Here is a 20311-nt window from a genome sequence, read left to right on the forward strand (position 1 = left end):
GCCCATCCCTAATTGCCCTTAAGAAGGTGGTGGTGAGCTGCCTTCCTGAACCTCTACAGTCCATGTGGGGTAGGTACACCAACAGTGCTGTTAGGAAGAGAATTCCAGGATTTTGACCCAGCGACAGTGAAGGAACAGTGATATAGTTCCAAGTCAGGATGGTGTGTGGCTTGGAGGGAAACTTGCAGGTGGTGGTGTTCCCATGCATCTGCTGCCCTTGTCCTTCTCGGTGTTAGAGGTCACGGGTTTGGAAGGTGCTGTCTAAGGAGCCTTGGTGCATTGCTGCAGTGCATCTTGTAGATGGTACACTCTTCTGCCACTGTGTGTCGGTGGTAGAGGGAGTGAATGTTTGTGAATGGAGTGCCAATCAAGCGGGCTGCTTTGTCCTGGATGGTGTCGAGTTTCTTGAGTGTTGTTGGAGCTGCACCCATCCAGGCAAGTGGAGAGTATTCCATCACACTCCTAAATTGTGCCTTGTGGTATACGGACAGGCTGTGGGGAGTCAGGAGTTGAGTTACTTGCTGCAGAGTTCCCAGTCTCTGACCTGCTCTTGTAGCCAAAGTATTTATGTGGCTGGTCCAGTTCAGTTTCTGGTCAATGGTAACCCCCAGGATGTTGATGGTGGGGGATTCAGTGATGGTAATGCCATTGAATGTCAAAGAGAGATGGTTAGATTCAGCATTCAGTGTCTGACTGACTACTTCAGCCAGTTGCAGTTGAAAAATGCGCCAAACTCCTTTTTGTTTCAGTGCCACTGATAGATTTTCTTGTGGTGGCTGCTAATAGAATCACTAAAGACACAAGGGCTGTTAACACAAGGCATGAAATTAGGTGTTGGCTTTTCACTTCTGTTAACTGAGTTCAAATCCAACATAGAGTGATGAGACAAAAAGTCTCATTGATGTTATGGTGCTACATGAAATATGTTTGAATGGTCTTGGGTTCATAATGGGGACATGGGCCCAGAATTTGACAATAATTGTCACTAAGTTAACTCAGAGAGGGTACAGGGTGACAGGTATGATACAACTTTGTGAGACTGGGGCACATTGGTGAAGCAGAGTAGAGGAGCCTTTACTTTGCATCATACTGTGCTGTTCCTGACCTGGGATTACTTGGTCCAGCATTCGCATCAGAACTTGATGAGCACAAAATTCACAAAAAAGTTAAAAGATCAATGAAAGTCAGAGACACACATAAATGTAGTTAGAATGTGGAACCCGCTACCACATGGAGTGGTTGAGGCGAGTCCCATAGTTGCATTTAAGAGGAGGTTTGCTGAGTACATGAGGGAGAAAGGAATAGAACGATATGTTGATCGAGTGGGATGATGTAGGATGGGAGGAGGCTCGTATAAAGCATACCCTGATGGGCGGAATGGCCTCTTCCTGTGCTATAAAAGCCTATGTAGCCCTATGTTTACCTGCTGACATGCACCCAACTGATTGATGTGCCATAATCGTTTCTGTGTTTTATTGCAGGCACTATGCTGCTTGTGTCTTGTGTTCTTGCTGCCTGTTATTGCAACAGAGAAATGGTGCAACAACCCAGATAACTTCAAATGGCTAACAGAAAAACTTCAGGAAGAGATCAACAATCTGGTTAGAGAAATGTAGCAATATTATGCACGCTCCTCACCGTAACACCACCCGAGATATTTGCTCTCATTAACACTCTGAAACAGCCTGCAACTCTCACCTCTTGCTTTAATGTAATTTGTATGCTGAACTATTAATCTTTCATGTTAGTACTAATGACTTTGATATATCTCATCCTCCTCAGTGGTCTGCACTCCTCAATATAATACAGAGCCAATTACCCCTAATTGGCTGTAGATATAATAGTTTTAAGAGTCTAACTGTATCTCTGTTTCCTAGAATGATAACTTGCTCCCAAGTATGGTAAAATATAACGTCTTTACGGATGTGAACTCTGCTGAACTGGTAAGTAATGCTCACTTTGATTTAATGTTACAATAGAATGGTTAGACATGGTTTCTAGATTGCTATATTTCACTGTATGAATTAGCATTAATATATAACTTGTAACACAGAAGCCAGACTATCTCAACACTGCTTATACCACAATAAGATGTAAATGAAGCAGTGTGTAACTATTTGGAGGCAATGAAATCATTTTGCTGTTGTGTTTTCATGGCTTGGCTCTCGGTCATCCATTCATGGTGGATTTTACAATGCTGGCCTGTACAAAGAAGCCTTGACATTGGGGAAGGTTTGTTAGGCAATAAATGTGACTTTAGCCTAACTGTATCAGCACAAGGTCATTCCTGAGCAGTTACTTTAAAGTTGCACAGTTGCTCCAATCTTACCTCCTGGGCTTTAAATTTGCCCAACTTAAATAGAGGATCTGTAATATAAATGGAGCATAAATTTGTGAATGACCATTAATTTGTACCAGGTAAAATAATACCTTTCATTAACACTGTGCAAATATTCATATAACTTGCAAATAACTTTGTTTAAGACTTGCAGTTTACCTTATAGTTGCTGATTCACTTATAAAGAATTTGGGTGGAATAATACCATTGGTTCATCTAACCTACACTTCCAAGCCATCCATTACTTTCCACACCATGGCCAGGATTTTATGCTGGTGACTGGGGTCTCAAAATGCAGAAAAAGTGATACTGAGAACCTGCGTCACCTCTTCTGTGGGAGGCCCACCGAATCTAGTGCAAATTAGGAACATAAATGGATGGCAGCAAATCTCCCACGGGATCAAGGACCCCGACGACAGAAGTCACACCCAATCAGAGGCCAGCAGTTCTTTCACTGAGCAGCACCACCACGGAGGCAGTGGCTACTGCCAGTGGAGTACCTACCCAAGGCCCAGGAGTGGCATTGGAACCAGGCCACTGGTAGGTCAGGGCGGGAGGGGTGTCACAGAGGAGGAGCTGTAGGGGGGATCATTAGCAAGGGCAGGGGGGTGGCTCTCAGTGCCCCCCCCCCCCCGCAACGATGCCGAGTCCCTCGTTCAGGCACTAAGTGCCTCTTAATGAGGCCCCCAACACCCCCTGTCAGAGCCAAGAAGCACCCCGCATGGGTTTTCGTGCTGAGCTTCCCATGTGGCAACAGGGCTGCCCGCCACACAGTTGACTGTGGCTGTGGCAGGATGAGGTCTTTAATTGGGCATTAATCAGTTGGCGGCGGGGTGGGAAGGCCATTTACAAGCCTTCCCGCCCAGACTTAATTTTGGCAGAGACAGGAAGGTGGAGGAGATTCCATCACTGCCCCCACCCCCCCACAACCACCCCACCTGACTTTAATGGTCTCCCTGCCTGCAAACCTGCTGCAGAGGGGAGCATAACATTTCACCCTATGATTCTACTTGTATTATCTTTCCCAAAGAGAATCCATCCAACCCATTTACTAATTTTGCCATGGCTTTCTCTTCCACACCTCCAACCACCCACCCCCCCACCCCCTCCCCGACTGATAATTTGTTGAAAAATTCTATCCACCTGCTAAAAACAAAGTTGGTGGCTAAATTTCCTACTTTTGTGGTAAGATTGAAACACATGTTTTTTTTACAGTAAAGATGGCTCATCGAAAAAGAATATAAAATATCCTTCACATTCTTCTCCCAAAGTACTTCGGGGCCAATGAATTATTTCATAAGTGTAGGCTTGCTTAATATGCAAGCAGATGTGGTGATCAGTTTGTGCACAGCAAGATCCCACAAACAGCAATGGGATAAATGACTAGTTTGGTGGTGTTGGTTGAGGGATAAATGTTAGCACGTTTCGAATAGCGCCATGGGATTTTTTTGTTTATGTTCAGCTGCACAAGTAGATGGTGTCTCATGTTTACGGCTCATCCAAAAGACAGCACCTCAGTACTGCACTGGAGTGTCAGCCTAGATAATGTGCTGAAGTCTCTGGAGTGGGATTTGACTCAGAAGTGAGAGTTGCAACCACTGAGCCAAGATGACACATATGCCATCTTATCTAAGTACCATTTAATACAATCCTCCCTCCAATTCATTCCCTTTTGTCCTGAAGGTGACTTCTGCTGGTTTATGGCTCCATGGTAGCTTTCTGGTATCTTAGTTAAATGGTTATTCTTCTCACCTGGAGTCTATTTATATTCATACTTGCCATCATACTTGCTTATTTTCCCCTCACTAACCCAGGAGCACTGAGGCCAATTGTGTTGCTCCATTATTTTCTGCTAGCTCAGTAGAGCTTGTGGACTGAATGTGGTACCTTCAAGTCTGCATAGCTCCAGTTCAAGTGCATTACCCTCAAAGTCATCTGGCTTAACTGACCCCATTTCTATTGTGCACGCTGACATAATGTGAGCTCTCGTTTCCAATCGGTATAAATGTTTAAGCCATTTCATTATTTTCTTCCCAACAGACTGATCGTTGTTTTATCATCGTCACCGCCCAGCAACTCAACAACACACTTCTCCTGCTGATGAGCCACTTTAAAACAAGTTCCAGCAATTACTTCCAGGCTCAGACTGTGGTCAATGACCTAAATAAACTCTACAATGCTTGCTCCGATGAAGTATGGGTTTGTCTTTCTTGCTATTTTTAAGTGATATTAGAATAGGATTGCCCTATAGCCCTGTGACTGAGATAAGGAGAAACCTCTTCACTCAAAGGGTTATGAATCTTTGGAATTCTCTACCCCAGGGAGCTGTGGATACTCAGTCGTTGAGTATATTCAAGATGGAGATTGATAGATTTTTGGACACTAAGGGAATCAAGGATATGGGGATATTGTGGGAAGGTGGAGTTGAGGTCAAGGATCAACTGTAATCTTAGTGAATGGTGGAGCAGGCTTGAGGGGCCATATGGCCTTCTCCTTTTTGATGCAGTTCCTTTTGTTCTTTTATAGCCATCAAGAAGCAGGCCCTTGTAGGTGGTGCTAGTGCACTGTGGAGTCAGGCAGTGCTGCATGCCAGATGCAGTAGGGCAGGGAGTTGAAAGTTTTCTAGGGGCCACATTGGGCCTCATATGCTCAAAATAGATACAGATAGATGTTAACAGGTCCCATGAAGAATTCTCTGTTTTCTTGGCTGTCACGTGATGCTCACCCACTTGATACGGGTACTTGGTCGCTTTCACACCGTTTGCTCCTGAATGCCCATTCATAAAGCTGAGACTGACATTGTACAGGAAAGTTGTTTTCTCAATATACTATGCAGCTATTTATACATTAATGCATCTACACTAGGTTTTTATTCTGTTGTTTGCTGCTGTTTTGTTCTGCAGTGCCAGATCAAAAGCATTATTGCTGCCATTAGATGGTTGCTGCAGAACAGGGCTAAATCCATAAAGCCTGAACAATCAACACCAGTCCAGAACCCCCAAACAGGGCCAATAGAAAGTACAATGAGGCTGATGCCTCCACGCAAATTATGGTGCAACATACGAATGACATGTTGAAACAGATATTCTGCTGTTAGGCCAAGTCAGGTCCTGCTCCGTAGCCCTGAGAAATCGTCCCAGAATTACATTTAATAATATATTAATAATAATTTAATAAAATATTAAATTGCTTCATCTTGAAGCATAATTTTACAATTCAAAGAAGGGGACTCATTCAGTCAGTGGACCAGGAAGGTCGGTCTGCTGCCTTGGAAGATAACATAACTAAGGCTGAAGAGCAGTCAGGAAGGCTAGTGGATCAATTATTATTTTAACAGAACTTGTGTGTAAAAGCTGCATGTGTAACCCTGAATGAGCTGTAGCCGCTTTTACAACGTACTGGGCCCAACTGCCATTGCCTTTGCTACAAGCCCTGCCTGTTTCACCCAACCTCCGCCATTCATGTCTTACTTCTGGCAATGAATATACACAGTGCATTCCCAAGAAGGGGCAACAGTTTTTTCCCCTATTGTATGCCCCAACTGCAAAGTTCACTTCCCCAATGCTTGTGTTTGGTGAGAGTATAGGCTGTGTCATTTACTACCCAGTCTCATGATCCAAGTGGCCAATCACTGAGAGGAACGGCTGTGGTAACAAGTTGCCACCTCTCAGTAGGAACCTCCTGATTCGGCTAGTGGTAATTCCGCCAAATCCTGGGATGGCTATTACCAGCATCCCTGCCTTTGCACAGGGAGTGCACTCCAGTCATTTAAGCAAACTTACCAAATCTGTCTAAATTCACCAGCTCCTCTCACGAGAGTGCCTGTGAGTGCCGCAATCATTACCGCTTTGCCCCTGTGATCAGCTCTGCAGTGTGTGAAGGGACAGTTGCATTAACGTTGCATTTACCTGCACTGCTGCATGAGATGGAGCCCCTAAGCAAGGGAGGTAAATGATACAGGGCTGCTGTCTCCAGAGGGGCCATAATCTTATCTACAGGGATGGCTCTCAACAGTGCTTACAGAGGCAGCTATGCCACATTGACTATATAAATGTTGCCTGCATTGCACAGACTACCATCATTTTGGCTGCCTCAACCCCCATACAGGTCAGGGATGCAGTTTCCAAGCTCTGACCAGCATGAACAGTTGGGGCCCATTGCAGTTTTCCAGCAACTGCATGCATGCCAGATTGCAGCTATGCAGATATTTGTTTATTGCTACGACAATAACAACTGGCGTTTATATGGTGTCTTTAACTCAGCAAAATGTCCAAGGTCACTTGACAAGAGTATTATCAGTCAAAAATTGGCACCAAACCAGGCGACAGGTGGCCAGAAGCTTGATCAAAGTGGAAGGTTTTAGGGAGTGTCTTAAAGGAAAAGCAAGAGAGACAGAGAATGGCAGAGAGCTCTAGGGAGGGAATTCCAGAGCTTGGGGCCCAGGCAGCTGAAGGCAGGGCCACCAATGGTGAAGTAATGAAAATTGTGGATGCACAAGAGGCCAGAATAGAAGGAGGACTGAGATCTCAGAGGGTTCACAGGCAGCAGGACGTTACAGATATAGGGAAGGTGAGGCCATGGAGGGATTTGAAAACAAGAATTTTCAAAATGCAGCCGTTGCAAGACTGGGAAGCAAAGCAGGTCAGTAAACGCTGGTGGAACGAGATGGTGTGAGGTAGGATACAGGTAGCAGAGTTTTGGGTAAGAATGCAAGATGGGAGGCCGGCTGGCAGAGTATTGGAATCGTTGAGTTATAGAGGTAACAAATGCATGGATGAGAGTTTTACCAGCATAAGAATTGAGGCAGAAATGGAGAGGGGTGATTTTGCAGAGATGGAAGTAGATAGTCTTGGTGATGGAGAGGATATGCGATCATAAGCTCAGCTCGGGGTCAAAAAGGCCACAATTTGGATACAACCACCTATGTTTGGCCACCATTACCACTGGTAGTGAGCTTCAGGCAGCTGGTAGAATGATTCTAGGCCAATTTCCTGCCCCAAATCGGCTCCAAGTTGGATGGCAAATCTTATCTCCAAATTTTCTCTCCCAGTCATTGTATTTATTTGAAACCTTCCCAGTCCCTTTAATGATTTTGACTGGCAGATCTCCAGCTTCCCCTGAATGACAAGGACCTGATAATCCACCTTAATACCTGAAGGTCCTCAAGTGGAGGAGTTGACTATTTTCTAATTGTTAAGCTGTTCAAATTTGGTGGTAAAAATAAATGTATTTTCTCTGTTGCAGATGGTCAATGAGCAGTGATTTAGGAGGAGGGCTGCCTCGCACCCCTTTCCCCCCTGTAGATTCCCTGTTTTTATTCAAGGGCAGCACTTCCAAGTGATTTGTGAAGCCTTTTGCTGCTCTGAACCTGTCAGGGGAATTAGACGAGTGTTTGTCACTTCTTTCAGACTCTGGAGATGTCAGCACACTTGTTCCCATGACTCAATACTCACGTCACTCTCATTAGTGTAGGGTGTGGTTTCCTGAGCAGGCAAGATAAGGACTTAAAACTGTCTGCTGGAGAGGACCTGTGAACGTACGAGGCTTTGCAAAACCAGTTTTACCTCGAAGGCGGTGATTTCAACCAATACTTTATTTAATGATGAAGGTACCATCCATCTTACCACAGCTTTGATAATTTGGATGGTTTCTTGTTTTTTAGAAAATGAATTGTCTCGTACACTCCCTGTCCCATCCCACCCTCCCAGTGCTATCTTCACCCTCTTCAATATTATCTCCTGGAATATTAGGAATAGGAGGAAATTCAGCCTGTCAAGCCTTAGTTTCATTCAGTCAGGTCATGGCTGATCTGTGCATCAACTCCAATTACCTGCCTTTGATTCATATCCTTTGATACTCTTCCCTAACAAAAATCCATCAAGCTTCATCTTGAAAATTATAATTGACCTCACAGACACAGCCTTTTGGGGAGAGAATGTCAGATATCCACTATCCATGGCGTGAAAATGTGTTTCCTGATTTCACTCCTGAATTAGAGCCTAGCTTTAATTTTAAGGTTATGCCCTTGTTCTGGATTCCACCACCAGAGGAAATAGTTTCTCTGTATCCATTATGCACTGGATGGCTAGATTGCCCACTACCATCCTGGTTGTTGCATGAGACAACCATAATGGAGTTGTTGACTAATCATAGCAATCAGTCTGTATCAATCTCTACACGAGATCCAAACATGAGGTGAGGAAAACTCCCAGTGGTGGAGAGCTTTGGAAACCATAAGACTAAAGTCAGCTGTTCCTCTCAAGTACTTACCACACATAATTCATCAAAATACTCACATACTGTATCTCAAAACGTTATTTCTGAAAGAAATCTATCTAATCTACATTTGAATGAATCAATATTAATTGCTGTCATGTTTGTTATTCCCTTCTTGTTACTGTTACTAGTTTCATTGTTATTCACGATTCTGCATTGTTACTTAAGGAATAGACTTTAAATAAAAAGATAAAGTAAAACATGAATTTGTATATTAACATTGACGCAGTGTGCTAATTTGATAAAGTGCTAATGCTTTGGAAATGGCCAAGAAAAGATTTATTTATATTGAGAAATCTAGTTTGAAGAGTCAAGGCTCGTAGTGAAGGTCAGCACTTAGGTAAAATAGTTGCCAAGGGAATGCGTGACCTTTATATCTAGAGGATGAGAATATAAGGGGGTAGAAGTTATACTACAGCTATACAAAGTCCTGGTTAGACCACACTGGAGTATTGTGGGCAGTTCTGGGCACCACACCTTAGAAAGGATACATTGGCCCTGGAGGGAGTGAAGTGTAGATTTACCAGAATTATATCTGGACTCCCAAGGGTTTAAATTATGAGGAGAGATTACACAAATTAAGGTTATATTCCCTTGTATTTAGAAGATTAAGGGGTGATTTGTTCTAAGTTTTTAAGATATTAAGTGGAAGAGATCGGAGGAGTCTCAGAGTAGGAGATAGAGCCTAAAAATTAGAGCCAGACCTTTGAAGAGTGAAATTAAGAAACACTTCTACACACAAAGGTTGGTAGAAATTGGAACTGGTTTCTGCAAATCACAGTCGAGGCTAGATCAATTGTTAATTTTAAACCTTAGATTGATAGGTTTTTGTTACCAAAGGTTTTTTTTTAATTCATTCATGGGATCTGGGCATTACTGGCTAGGACAACCTTTATTGCCCATACCTAATTGCCCTTGAGAAGATGGTGGTGAGCTGCCTTCTTGAACTGCTGCAGTCCATATGGGGTAGGTACACCCACAGTGCTGTTCGAAAGGGAGTTCCAGGAATTTGACCCAGTGGCAGTGAATGAATGGAGATATAGTTCCAAGTAAGGATGGTGTGTGTCTTAGAGGGGTACTTGCAAGTGGTGGTGTTCCCATGCAACTGCAGCCCTTGTCCTTCTAGGTGGTAGAAATTGTGGGTTTGGAAGGTGCTGTCTAAGGAGCCTTGGTGCATTGCTGCAGTGCATCTTGTAGATGGTACACACTGCTGCCGCTGTGCGTCAGTGGTGGAGGAAGTGAATGTTTGTGGGTGGGGTGCCAATCATTACAGTATTAAGGAATATGGGGGCAAAGGTGGGTATATGGAGTTAGGTCACAGATCAGCTATGATTTCATTGAATGGCAAAACAGGCTCAAGGAGCTAAATGGCTCCTGATGTTCCTGTGCTCCTATGAATATAGAGTAGCATAGTTAGGACTTCTGTAAAACAAGAAAGGAAAACTGAGAAGAAACAATATAATAGAGAGACACAAGAATGGGATGGAGAGAGAAGTTGGAGGTGAGAGGATAATCTATCAAATGGCAGCCTTTTTCCCACAGATTCTGTCTGGAGGAACGAGAGTTGCACAAAAACCCAATTATTGTCTATTGACAGCGGGAACAGGTTTGTATAATGTACTAAGCAACCTTTCAGTTACCATAAGTTTGTTCTATCGGACTGGTTTATATATAATTCTAAAATATATATTGGGATGTGGGGAGTAACTTTTCAAGAATAGGAAATAAATATTTTCTTCATTTTTTAAAATTTTGTTTCAGAATTCTCATCGGTGTTTGAAACCAGACACGAAGGTTGTTACAGCATGTAAAAGCGATCTATTTGCTTACTTTCAAGCTGTCTTGAATCAATATAAATATATATTTGATCAGTGCAAGTCAAAAAAACAATCCACAGAGCAGTCAGAGGACTACCTTTTCTTCCTTAAAGGTAACTGATTTCATAGAATTTTGCAACACTGGGGAGAATTCAGGTCGCCAGCCTTCGAAAGAATTATCTCTATTCCCATTCACCAGCCCTTTCCATATACCCTTGTAACTTTCATTTTTTTTCTTTTACCTCTGCTTTTTGTGCTCTACACCCTTATTTACATATGTTTCTTTTTAAAGCTTTAATTTGTTTACCTCAATCCCCAAGTCTGGCTGCTTGTTTATGTCTTTTCAAATTTTACCTATTAGTTTACATGCCTTCTCTTTATTCTTCCTTCCAATACATAGCAGCCCACTTGAGCAGGAAATTTTTCCTGCCCAGAGCTTCACCACGCTCATTTAAGTTCCTGTGTTAACTTGCAATACGGGATAATGAGGGGGTGGGTAAAAGCAGGCACATAGAGTTAGGTTGCAGATCAGCCATGATCTTATTGAATGGAGGAACAGGCTCAAGGAGCTAAATGGCCTTCTCTTGTTCCTCTGTTTTCCTGTGCATTCTCCCTAATTTTGCCTTTTCATTAGTACTTGGTCCTGTCTTTACAATTCCTCCCCTTTTCAGCCTATCCAGTCTTCACAACTTTCTCCTTTCATTTATCTTGCTATCTAATCAATACAACCTTTCTTCTCCAGCTGTTCCATCTTTATGGCTACCAGTTCTCCTGGTGACATTTGCCTATGATCTGTAATTGATTACAATGTTTTTATGGGAGTCCTGTGCTGTAAAGGAGTGATCACATATATTACATCTGCCAAGAGACAAAAGAACATGATAGAGGGATCTTTAAATTATAGAAATTTGATGAGCCATTTTCTCAAAGAGTTAACTTGCTTGCTTATCCCTGCAGCCTCCAACACATCCATCTCTTCAAATTGCTGCCTGATTGATCTTCACAATGAATCACAATCAAGCAATTTTTACACAAGCGCTTCCACACATCCTTCGTATAAAGTGAGCACACCACAGCCTTTCTGCTCCTTGATGTCCCCTGTACAGACAGTGATGGACTATAAGCTTACTTCCAATGCAGGAGTGGGGTCTACAGCGACCAGTGTAGGCACAGGAGACAACAATACAAGTGCTGCCACCAACAAGAGTGCTTTATTTGAGAGTATTTCAACAGATGGCCCACATCACAGTGACGGCAACTTAACACAAACAGAAGTTAGTAAGAGTGGAACAGTGCCTGATATACTGTCTGCATCAAGTTCTGCTCCATCTCATTCACAGACTGTCAGTACATCCACTGGAGCAACAGGAGCAGCAAGTCCACATGAAGATAAGCAGCACATGAACTCCCAGAAATATCTATATCCATTCATAGGAACACTTATTGCACTGGCTCTGGTGCTCTGTGCAACCATTTATTTGTACTCCAGGCTAAGGGTAAGAAATTGCTTCTCTTTATTTCCTTATCTGGCCTGGTCTCCATGTTTTGTCCTTCATTTTCGACTGGGCTTCATCTAGTGACTGAGAAGAGAACTAATAACACTGGCTAGCTGAATTGTGTTCCAATATGTGGAGTAAAAGATAATTTTGGAACACACTAATGTCCTTTGTGAACCAGATGTGTTTTTGTGATGATAGTTTCATAGCACAATTACTGAGACTAGCTTTCAATTCCAGATTTTTATGAATTAATTTAATTTAAATTCCACCAGGTGCCATGGTGGGATTTGAACCCATGTCCCCAGGGAGTTAGCCTGGGCCTCTGGATTACTAGTTCAGTGACATTACGCCACTGTCTCCCCCAAATGGGGGAATGGTAGGAGTATAGACTTTCATGTAGATGACGATTTTCATAGTATGAAGCTAAGGAGAAGAGGATGGAAGATCTACATGCTTCCACTGTGAGTGAAGATGTTCCAGCCTAGAGTTTTCTAGCAGTTATGTCCAGGTCTCAGCATCACCCCAGGGAGATACTATAAATGTTCCTCAAGGATCCCTCCACTAGCTGCCTGCCAGTCACCAACACTTCTGCGATTTTCCATCCTAAGTGATGGGGAATAGGTTATGTCTGGCCATATATGGGTAAGCGTCTCCAAGTGCTAGGCAAATAACAGGGATAGGTCATGCAGCTTAATCTGTGTCATTTGTCCTCTAGCAATGGTAGGCAGTAGAAACACATGCTCGTCCCAGATAGCCAGTGTTGGTATGGAGAGCAGGGAAGGGGCCTTTAAAATGTAAACAGGCTGGGCAATTAATCACAGAGCAATTGATCTGGTCACTGTTAGGCACTGTTTTAATATTTTGTTTTTTAAAAATCTCCACTTTGCAGTGCGGGTGACCCATTATTCCTGTCCTCACTGACAGGAATTGGTTCTCATTTCCCCAATACCTCAAATATAAAATGATTATCCTGATGTTCAAATTCCTTCATGACCTTGCCCTTCCCATCTCTGCAACACCTCCACCTAATTCTTTGTTCCACTGAGTCTAATCTCTTGTCCATTCTCCCTTCATCCGTCCATTATCAGGACCCTATGCTGTGGTATTTGCATCTCTCCACCCCCCTCTCATCCTCTAAGATCCTTAAAACCCACCAGCCTGTCCATGCTTTTGGTCACCCCTTCTTCTTTGACTCATCATTTTTTATTTGATTATGCCTCTGTAAAGCTTTTTGGAACATAAGTAAATGCAAGTTGTTGTTCTTAAGTTCTGAAGGGATCTGATCTGGGTCCAATGTAGTTTGTCCTTTTTGAAAACAGTATATGTAAAAGGGCTGGTGGGTTATAGAAAATTTTGTTGTGTTGTCATGGAAAAAGGTGTCACCTGGTCTCTTTTTTGTTAACGGTTTGGGTGGAGTGTAGTGCACAGCTCAGTAAGAAAAGACAAGTTGATGACTCACAAAAACATCAGGCAGTCAACAAGTCATGCACCCGTGCTAGAATTTCCACAAGAAACACATAGCATGGCCTGTTTCGACAAGCAAGGCAGGGTGAGAGAGGGAGCAGAGGTTACATCTTTATTTATACCTGAGGGTATCTCAAGGCTGTCAGTCTTTATGACCCTTCCCCAACAACAGCTTATACTGCTTCCAGACATTCCAGAACTTTCTGTAACAACCCATTTGTTGAAGCAGGCTAGCTGAATACCAACTACCTGCAACAAATGACCACAAATGACACTGTGCTCACTGACCTACATTGGCTCCGAGTCCGGCAACACCTCAAATGTAAAATTCTCAAATCCCTCCATGGGATTTCCCTATCTCTGTAACGTCCTCCAGCCTTATAACCCTCTACCATCTCATTGCTCCTCAAATTCTTGCACAACCTCAATTTCCATCAACCCACCATTGGCAACCATGCCTTCAGCTGTCTACACTCTAAGTTCTGGAACTCCCTCTTTAAACCTCTGTCTCCTCCTGTAAGTAGTCTGTACAGCACATTGCTGGAATTCCCCCTGACAAAACATGTAGGGCTTGTTTTTTGGCAAGCATTTCTGTGAATCTAGCTAACCAAGATGTAAAATATGTCAACTAAAAATGGACCAGTGCTGAAATGCGTTTTTTTATAACATGATTAGGTCAAGTAGTTAAACTATTTCAGAGTCACTCAAAAAGAACGAGGCTGAACTAGGATAAAATGAACAATAGAAAGAGAGCTGAGGTTGTATCTGCGTATGTATTTCAAAACAGTCTTCAAGGCTACCAAACTGCAACAGGGTGCTGCATAACAAAAGGGTACAGTAGCATAGTGGTTATGTTATTGAACTAATAATGCAAAGGCCTGGATTAATGATCCAAAGATATGAGTTTAAATCTCACCATAGCAGCTGGGGAATTTAAATTCAGCTAAATAAATATATATGGATTTTAAAAGAAAACTAGTAGTAATAACAGTGGCCATAGAGCTACCAGATTGTCACAAGAGCCCATCTTATTCACTCATGTCCTTTCAGCAAAGGAATCTGATGTCATTACCTGTGACTCAATGCGGCACAGTGGTGGCACAGTGGTTAGCACCGCAGCCTCACAGCTCCAGCAACCCGGGTTCAATTCTGGGCACTGCCTGTGTGGAGTTTGCAAGTTCTCCCTGTGACTGTATGGATTTCCACTGGGTGCTCTGGTTTCCTCCCACAGCCAAAGCCTTGCAGGTTGATAGGTAAATTGGCCATTGTAAATTGCCCCTAGTATAGGTAGGCAGTAGGAGAATGGTGGGGATGTGGTCGGGAATATGGGATTAATGTAGGATTAGTATAAATGGGCGGTTGTTGGTTGGCACAGACTCGGTGCGCCGAAGAGCCTGTTTCAGTGCTGTATCTCTAAATAAATAGACTCCAGCCCCACAGCAATGTGGTTGACCATTAACTGCTTCTGAAATGGTCTAGAAAGCCACTCAGTTATATTCAAGAAAGCAGCTTACCATCCCTTCTCGAGGGAAATTAGGGATGGGCAATAATACTGGCCTTGCCAGGGAAGCTTGCATTGAATGAATAAAAAAAAAGCTTCATTTCTGCTACAGTAACTTCTCCAGTTGTTTAGCTCAGAGTTGTCTTCAGCATACCAGCTGCCTGCCGAGATGACCTTTATATTTAGTATATGGTGCTCTATACTCATAAAAGGCTTCAATGGTGCACTATTTAGAGCGGTGATTTTGGAATATCTCTCAGCCTTTTAAAAATATTGCATTTCTTGTATTCTGTGACACTTCCAATCTGTCATGGTTACTCCAATCTGTGTGACAAGCTGACAGAGGAAAATATTCAAAAAAATCTGGGCAAATGAAATGGTTTGAAAATGGCAGGAAGAATTCAACAAGGAAAATATTGAGAGTAATGCATAATAATATGAAATATAAACACTCTGGATGGGTGTCTAATGGCAGGAGAAGGAGAATTGTTTGGTTGTGATTATGGGTCAGTCATAGAAAACGTCCTATTAAATCAAAGCAATTAGCCATGAGACTGACCAAATACTGGAATGCAACACAAGGACATTTCATTACAATAATATAAAAGCAAAATACTGCAGATGCTGGAAATCTGAAATAAAAACAAGAAATGCTGGAAATACTCAGCAGCTCTGGCAGCATCTGTGGCGAGAGAGACAGAGTTAATGTTTCAGGTAAGTGACCTTTCATCAGATGTTCTGATGAAAGGTCACTGACCTGAAACATTAACTCGACATTTTATTACAGATTGAAACAAGGCGCTGGGACATGATTCAATGATCCAAAACTCAAAGGGAAATCACCCATTGGTTGCTCCAATCCATGTAACTCACTGGTACATTTGAAACGCAGTGCGCAATTTTAGACTCCGTAACATTTGGCATTTATGCTTTGTGGGAGCTTTAGAAAAGAAAAGAAAGTTAATTATGAGCATAAGACCCCTCTTATGAGAATAGGCTTGTACAGCTGGACTAGTTCTTATTGAAGTTACATTCTCAATTCTCTGTATCTGATCTGTGTGAGGGAGTGCTCTATCTGCAAAGCGCACAGTGACTGTGACTGGTGATGAATGCCTTTGTTTTGTATCCCCAGTTGTTTAAACTATTTACAAACAAATTGTGAGAGTTCAAAGAAAACATATAACATTTACAGTATGTCTGTTCCAATCCTCTATTAACCTTTATTACAATAGTGACGACACTCAAAATAGTACTTAATTGGCTGTAAAGCACTTTGGAACAACCTGAGGAGGTATATAAATGCAAGTCATCCTTTCTTTCTTTCTTTCTTTCTTTCTCTCTTTCTTTCTCTCTTTCTTTCTCTCTTTCTTTCTCTCTTTCTTTCTCTCTTTCTTTCTTTCTCTCAGTACCAGAAAGAGGATTGAGAGTGGACATGTTCCAGGTTCTTACGAATGCCGGGACGCATGGGTAATTGATATAATTTGCTTACTTAAACTGTAATTATAGGGTCAAAAGAGATGTGTGTCCAACTGCTGAGCTACAACAAGCATCCTTGGCAAATAGTTCAAAGACCTTAGATACCAGATAGAGGAAAAATAATTATTCTAATCAGAAAGGATTTTCTCTTACAACCCATAGTTCCAGTTAATCTCATAGTGTCATTTTTAAGCCTGAGAAAAGCATGGGTCATGGAGTAGGTTTTCTAAGGCCCCAACAAAGCTTGACAGACGATCAGCATTGATTGGAAAACTGTGGATGTACTGCCCCAGAATTTCCTAATTTCAATGGGCAGTAAATCGAGAACTTTGCAGAGACAAGCTTCCAATCTATGCTCAATAAATACAACGCTTCACTGCCGGTCTGCAGATTTGAGAAATCTCACTCGGTATGTATTCCTTTAAAAGGAAATTAGATTATTGCTTGAAAAAGCAGAAGCAAGTATTTTCCCCACACAGTAGTACATTTGTAGATTAGACACCTATCAAAAATAGGGGAAATAATAGTGTCATGGTAATGTCACTAGACTAGTAATCAGAGGCCCAGGCTAATGCCCTGAGGGCATGGGTTCAAATCCCACCATGTCAGCTGGTGAAATTTAAATTCAATTAATTAATAAATTCAATTAATTAATAACAATCTGGAGTTGAAAGCTAGTCTCAGTAATAGCGCCATGAAACTATCAACGATTGTTGTAAAACCCATCTGGTTCACTAATAATCTTTAGGGAAGGAAATCTGCTGCCCCCACTTGATCTGGCCTACGTGTGACTCCAGACCCACAGCAATGTTTTTGACTCTTAACTGCCCCACTCAGTTGTTAAGGGCAATTAGGAATGGGCAACAAGTGCTGGCCTTGCCAGTTTAGCCCATATCCCATGAAATAATTTTTTTTTTAAGTTAATGCTGTGTTGATTAGCTCCTTTGAAAAGGACCCGAATGGACATTAGCAACGGGATTGATGATTATAAAAATCATTTATAGATCATGGTGATCAGGTGATTTATGGAATACTGAACTTTAACTGAAATCATCCCAAGTCATATGTAGAATTCATGTGGCTGGGAATGGTATTGTGGAAGTGAGGAATAATGATGGGGAGAGCCATGAGAAAAAAATAAATTCAGTGCCATTCCTCGTCTTAATCTGACCGAGTTTTTGTTGTTTCCAGAACCTGCAGAAAAGGTACTGGAGAGAAGTCTTCCGAGCTCCTGACACAGAGGCCAGGTAGAATTTTATCAAACTTTTATCCTCTGTAGTTTCTTTAAAGTATATCATATACCTCCTCCTCCTCCTTCTTACGAAAAAGCGAGTTGGTTGCCTTTCCCTTCTGTCCACAATGCACAGGTCCAGGAGACAACTCTGTCTTCGCATCAGTGCCATTTTGGCTTATCAGTCCAATTTCTCGGTGTTTCTGCCTTCGCAGCAGTAACCACAGTCAAATTTAGGAGTCAACCATCTTTGGAACAGCTACTTTCAATTGAACCCTTCTGTTATTGGAACTAAAATTTACAGAGAGCAGAAGAATTTTCCAGACTAGTTAACTTGGCTTGTGACCACATTTGTAAGGCCACCTAGAAGGACAAAGACAGCAACCATATGGGGACACCACCACCTGCAAGTTGCCCTCCAAGTCATGCACCATCCTGACTTGGAACTATGTGGTCGTTCCCTTCACTGTTGCTGGGTCACAAATCTAGAACTCCCTCCCTACGGGAGTACCTATACCACATGGACTGCCACAGTTCAAGAAGGTGGCTCACCATCACCTTCTCAAGGGCAATTAGGGATGAGCAACAAATGCTGGCCTAGCCAGCAATGCTCACATTCCAATGAAGAATTAAAAATAAAATCTGACCCTAAGCAGAGAATGTCAGCAGGCTATTCCCTATAGGCTCTCTATGCTCTTTAATTAGCAAATAATTATTACTAATGGGACCAAGCCTCTTGAAGTTGAACCATCCACAAGTAAAAGTGAAAGGTGGGGTGAAGACCCTAATGCAGATACCCACTTAATAAACAATAACTCCATACTAGAGGCCTGCTTTAGGTCGGGATAAAGAACCCAACCCGAACCCGACCGAACCACAGCGGACCCGAGCCCAAGCCGGCCCGAGTCCCTCCGATTTTGCCCCGAGCCAAACCCGCCACTACTCGACCTGACCCCACCACCCCTTTGCTTACCTTCCTGACACTGAACCTGCAAAAGCTGCAGCGCATGCACGAGACGTCATAGTGATGTCACTCGCTCACTGCGCAGACTCAGTTTCGTCCCGGACTCCCAGCTCAGGTAAGTTTTTTTTATTTTTAATACTTACCAGCAGAGCACTTACTGTGTGTCCCCCCAACCCAACTCGACCTGAACCTGACACAACTCGTCAGGTCCGGTCGGGTTCGGGTCGGGTAGATGACCTCTGCTCCATACAGCTACACAGTGAGTGATCCCTGTCCTCCTATATAATCAATGACTATATACTGTTACTTAAGTAACTTTTGCCCTGCTGTATAAATAATGATTCCATAGTTATACAACAAGGAACACTTATCCTGCTGTCTGAACAGTTACTATATACACATGCACACAGCGAGTAACAGTTATTTTTTAGATTAGAGATACAGCACTGAAACAGGCCCTTCGGCCCACCGAGCCAAACATCAACCACCCATTTATACTAATCCTACACTAATCCCATATTCCTACCAAACATCCCCACCTGTTCCTACATTTCCCAACCACCTACCTATACTAGTGACAATTTATAATGGCCAATTTACCTATCAACCTGCAAGTCTTTTGGCTTGTGGGAGGAAACCGGAGCACCCGGAGAAAACCCACGCAGACACAGGGAGAACTTGCAAACTCCACACAGGCAGTACCAGGAATCGAACCCAGGTCCCTGGAGCTGTGAGGCTGCGGTGCTAACCACTGCGCCACTGTGCCGCCCTCCTGTATAAACACAAACTCATAGTAACCATAAACCTAAATAGTTTTAAGTAGGAATTTCACAAAGTTGCGCCACAAATGTTAGTATAGGGGCTTCTCAAGCATGTTTCGTAAATAACTAACATTCATGGGGAGAGGCCGAGTCAGTTACGAAATGATGTTTGTGCTATGATTGACCAGGATTTATCACTGAGCTGATGTGGCTTATTGCTCAGACTGTCAACCAATCTCCTGCCTGTTTCTCATTGCAGTGGAAGTTTTCTGCTAACAGAAGTCTAATGGACTATCAAGGAGTGGAAGAGTGGTAAGTCTAAAAAGCATTTCCCAATTAATGCAATAACCCAGTGGGTGGAGATGCAGGCACAAAACCACATTCTGTAGCTGCCTCGTACTACAGTATCACGCACCGTCACACTGTTTAACCCGCCAGTGTTGTATTCTGCATTCTCGCCAGTGCTGCACCTGCATCAGCATGGTAGTGACATCAGATAGTTAAAAGTCAGAAATAGGAAATCTGGTGATGTTATGCCAGATCCCACTTTTGGATGAGACATTAAACCAAGATCCTGTCTGCCCTCTCAGTTGGATGTAAAAGATGCTATGGCCACTAGTACAAAGAAGAGAAAAGGTGTCCTGGCCAATATTTATCCTTCAATCAACATCACAAAACAGATTATCTGGATTAACACATTACTGTTTGAGGAAGCTTGCTATGAGTAAATTGGCTGCCGCGTTTCCTGCATTACAAAGTTACCTCACATCAAAAGTGCTTCATTGGCTGTAAAGCACTTTGTGATATCTTGAGGTCATGAAAAGCACTATATCTTTCTTTCCTTCCTTCCTTCTTCTAATGATGTATTCTTTTGCCTCACAACCCACTTCAAACATTTGTTCCAATTATTTAGTGGATAAATATACTTTCTGGTGTTGCGTATAGCCATATAGAATCACAGAAACTTCCAGCGCAGAAGGAGAC

The 20311-nt window shown here is 42.7% G+C and overlaps 1 protein-coding gene across 2 annotated transcripts in view; it reads left to right on the forward strand.

Annotated features, from left to right (window-relative positions):
* Positions 1–20311, forward strand: part of LOC137383956 (serine-rich adhesin for platelets-like) — a 51150-nt gene that overhangs the window by 23868 nt on the left and 6971 nt on the right. For both annotated transcript variants that reach the window (XM_068057396.1, XM_068057397.1), the window contains exons 2-8: positions 1482–1601; positions 1878–1943; positions 4379–4531; positions 10376–10544; positions 11389–11927; positions 17563–17618; positions 19587–19639. In XM_068057396.1, the coding sequence (XP_067913497.1) occupies positions 1482–1601; positions 1878–1943; positions 4379–4531; positions 10376–10544; positions 11389–11927; positions 17563–17618; positions 19587–19614 (1131 nt within the window). In that variant the 3' untranslated portion in view covers positions 19615–19639. The remainder of the gene's footprint in view (positions 1–1481; positions 1602–1877; positions 1944–4378; positions 4532–10375; positions 10545–11388; positions 11928–17562; positions 17619–19586; positions 19640–20311) is intronic.

The sequence above is a fragment of the Heterodontus francisci genome, chromosome 25 (assembly GCF_036365525.1).
Source record: "Heterodontus francisci isolate sHetFra1 chromosome 25, sHetFra1.hap1, whole genome shotgun sequence".
Classification (NCBI taxonomy): Eukaryota; Metazoa; Chordata; class Chondrichthyes; order Heterodontiformes; family Heterodontidae; genus Heterodontus; species Heterodontus francisci.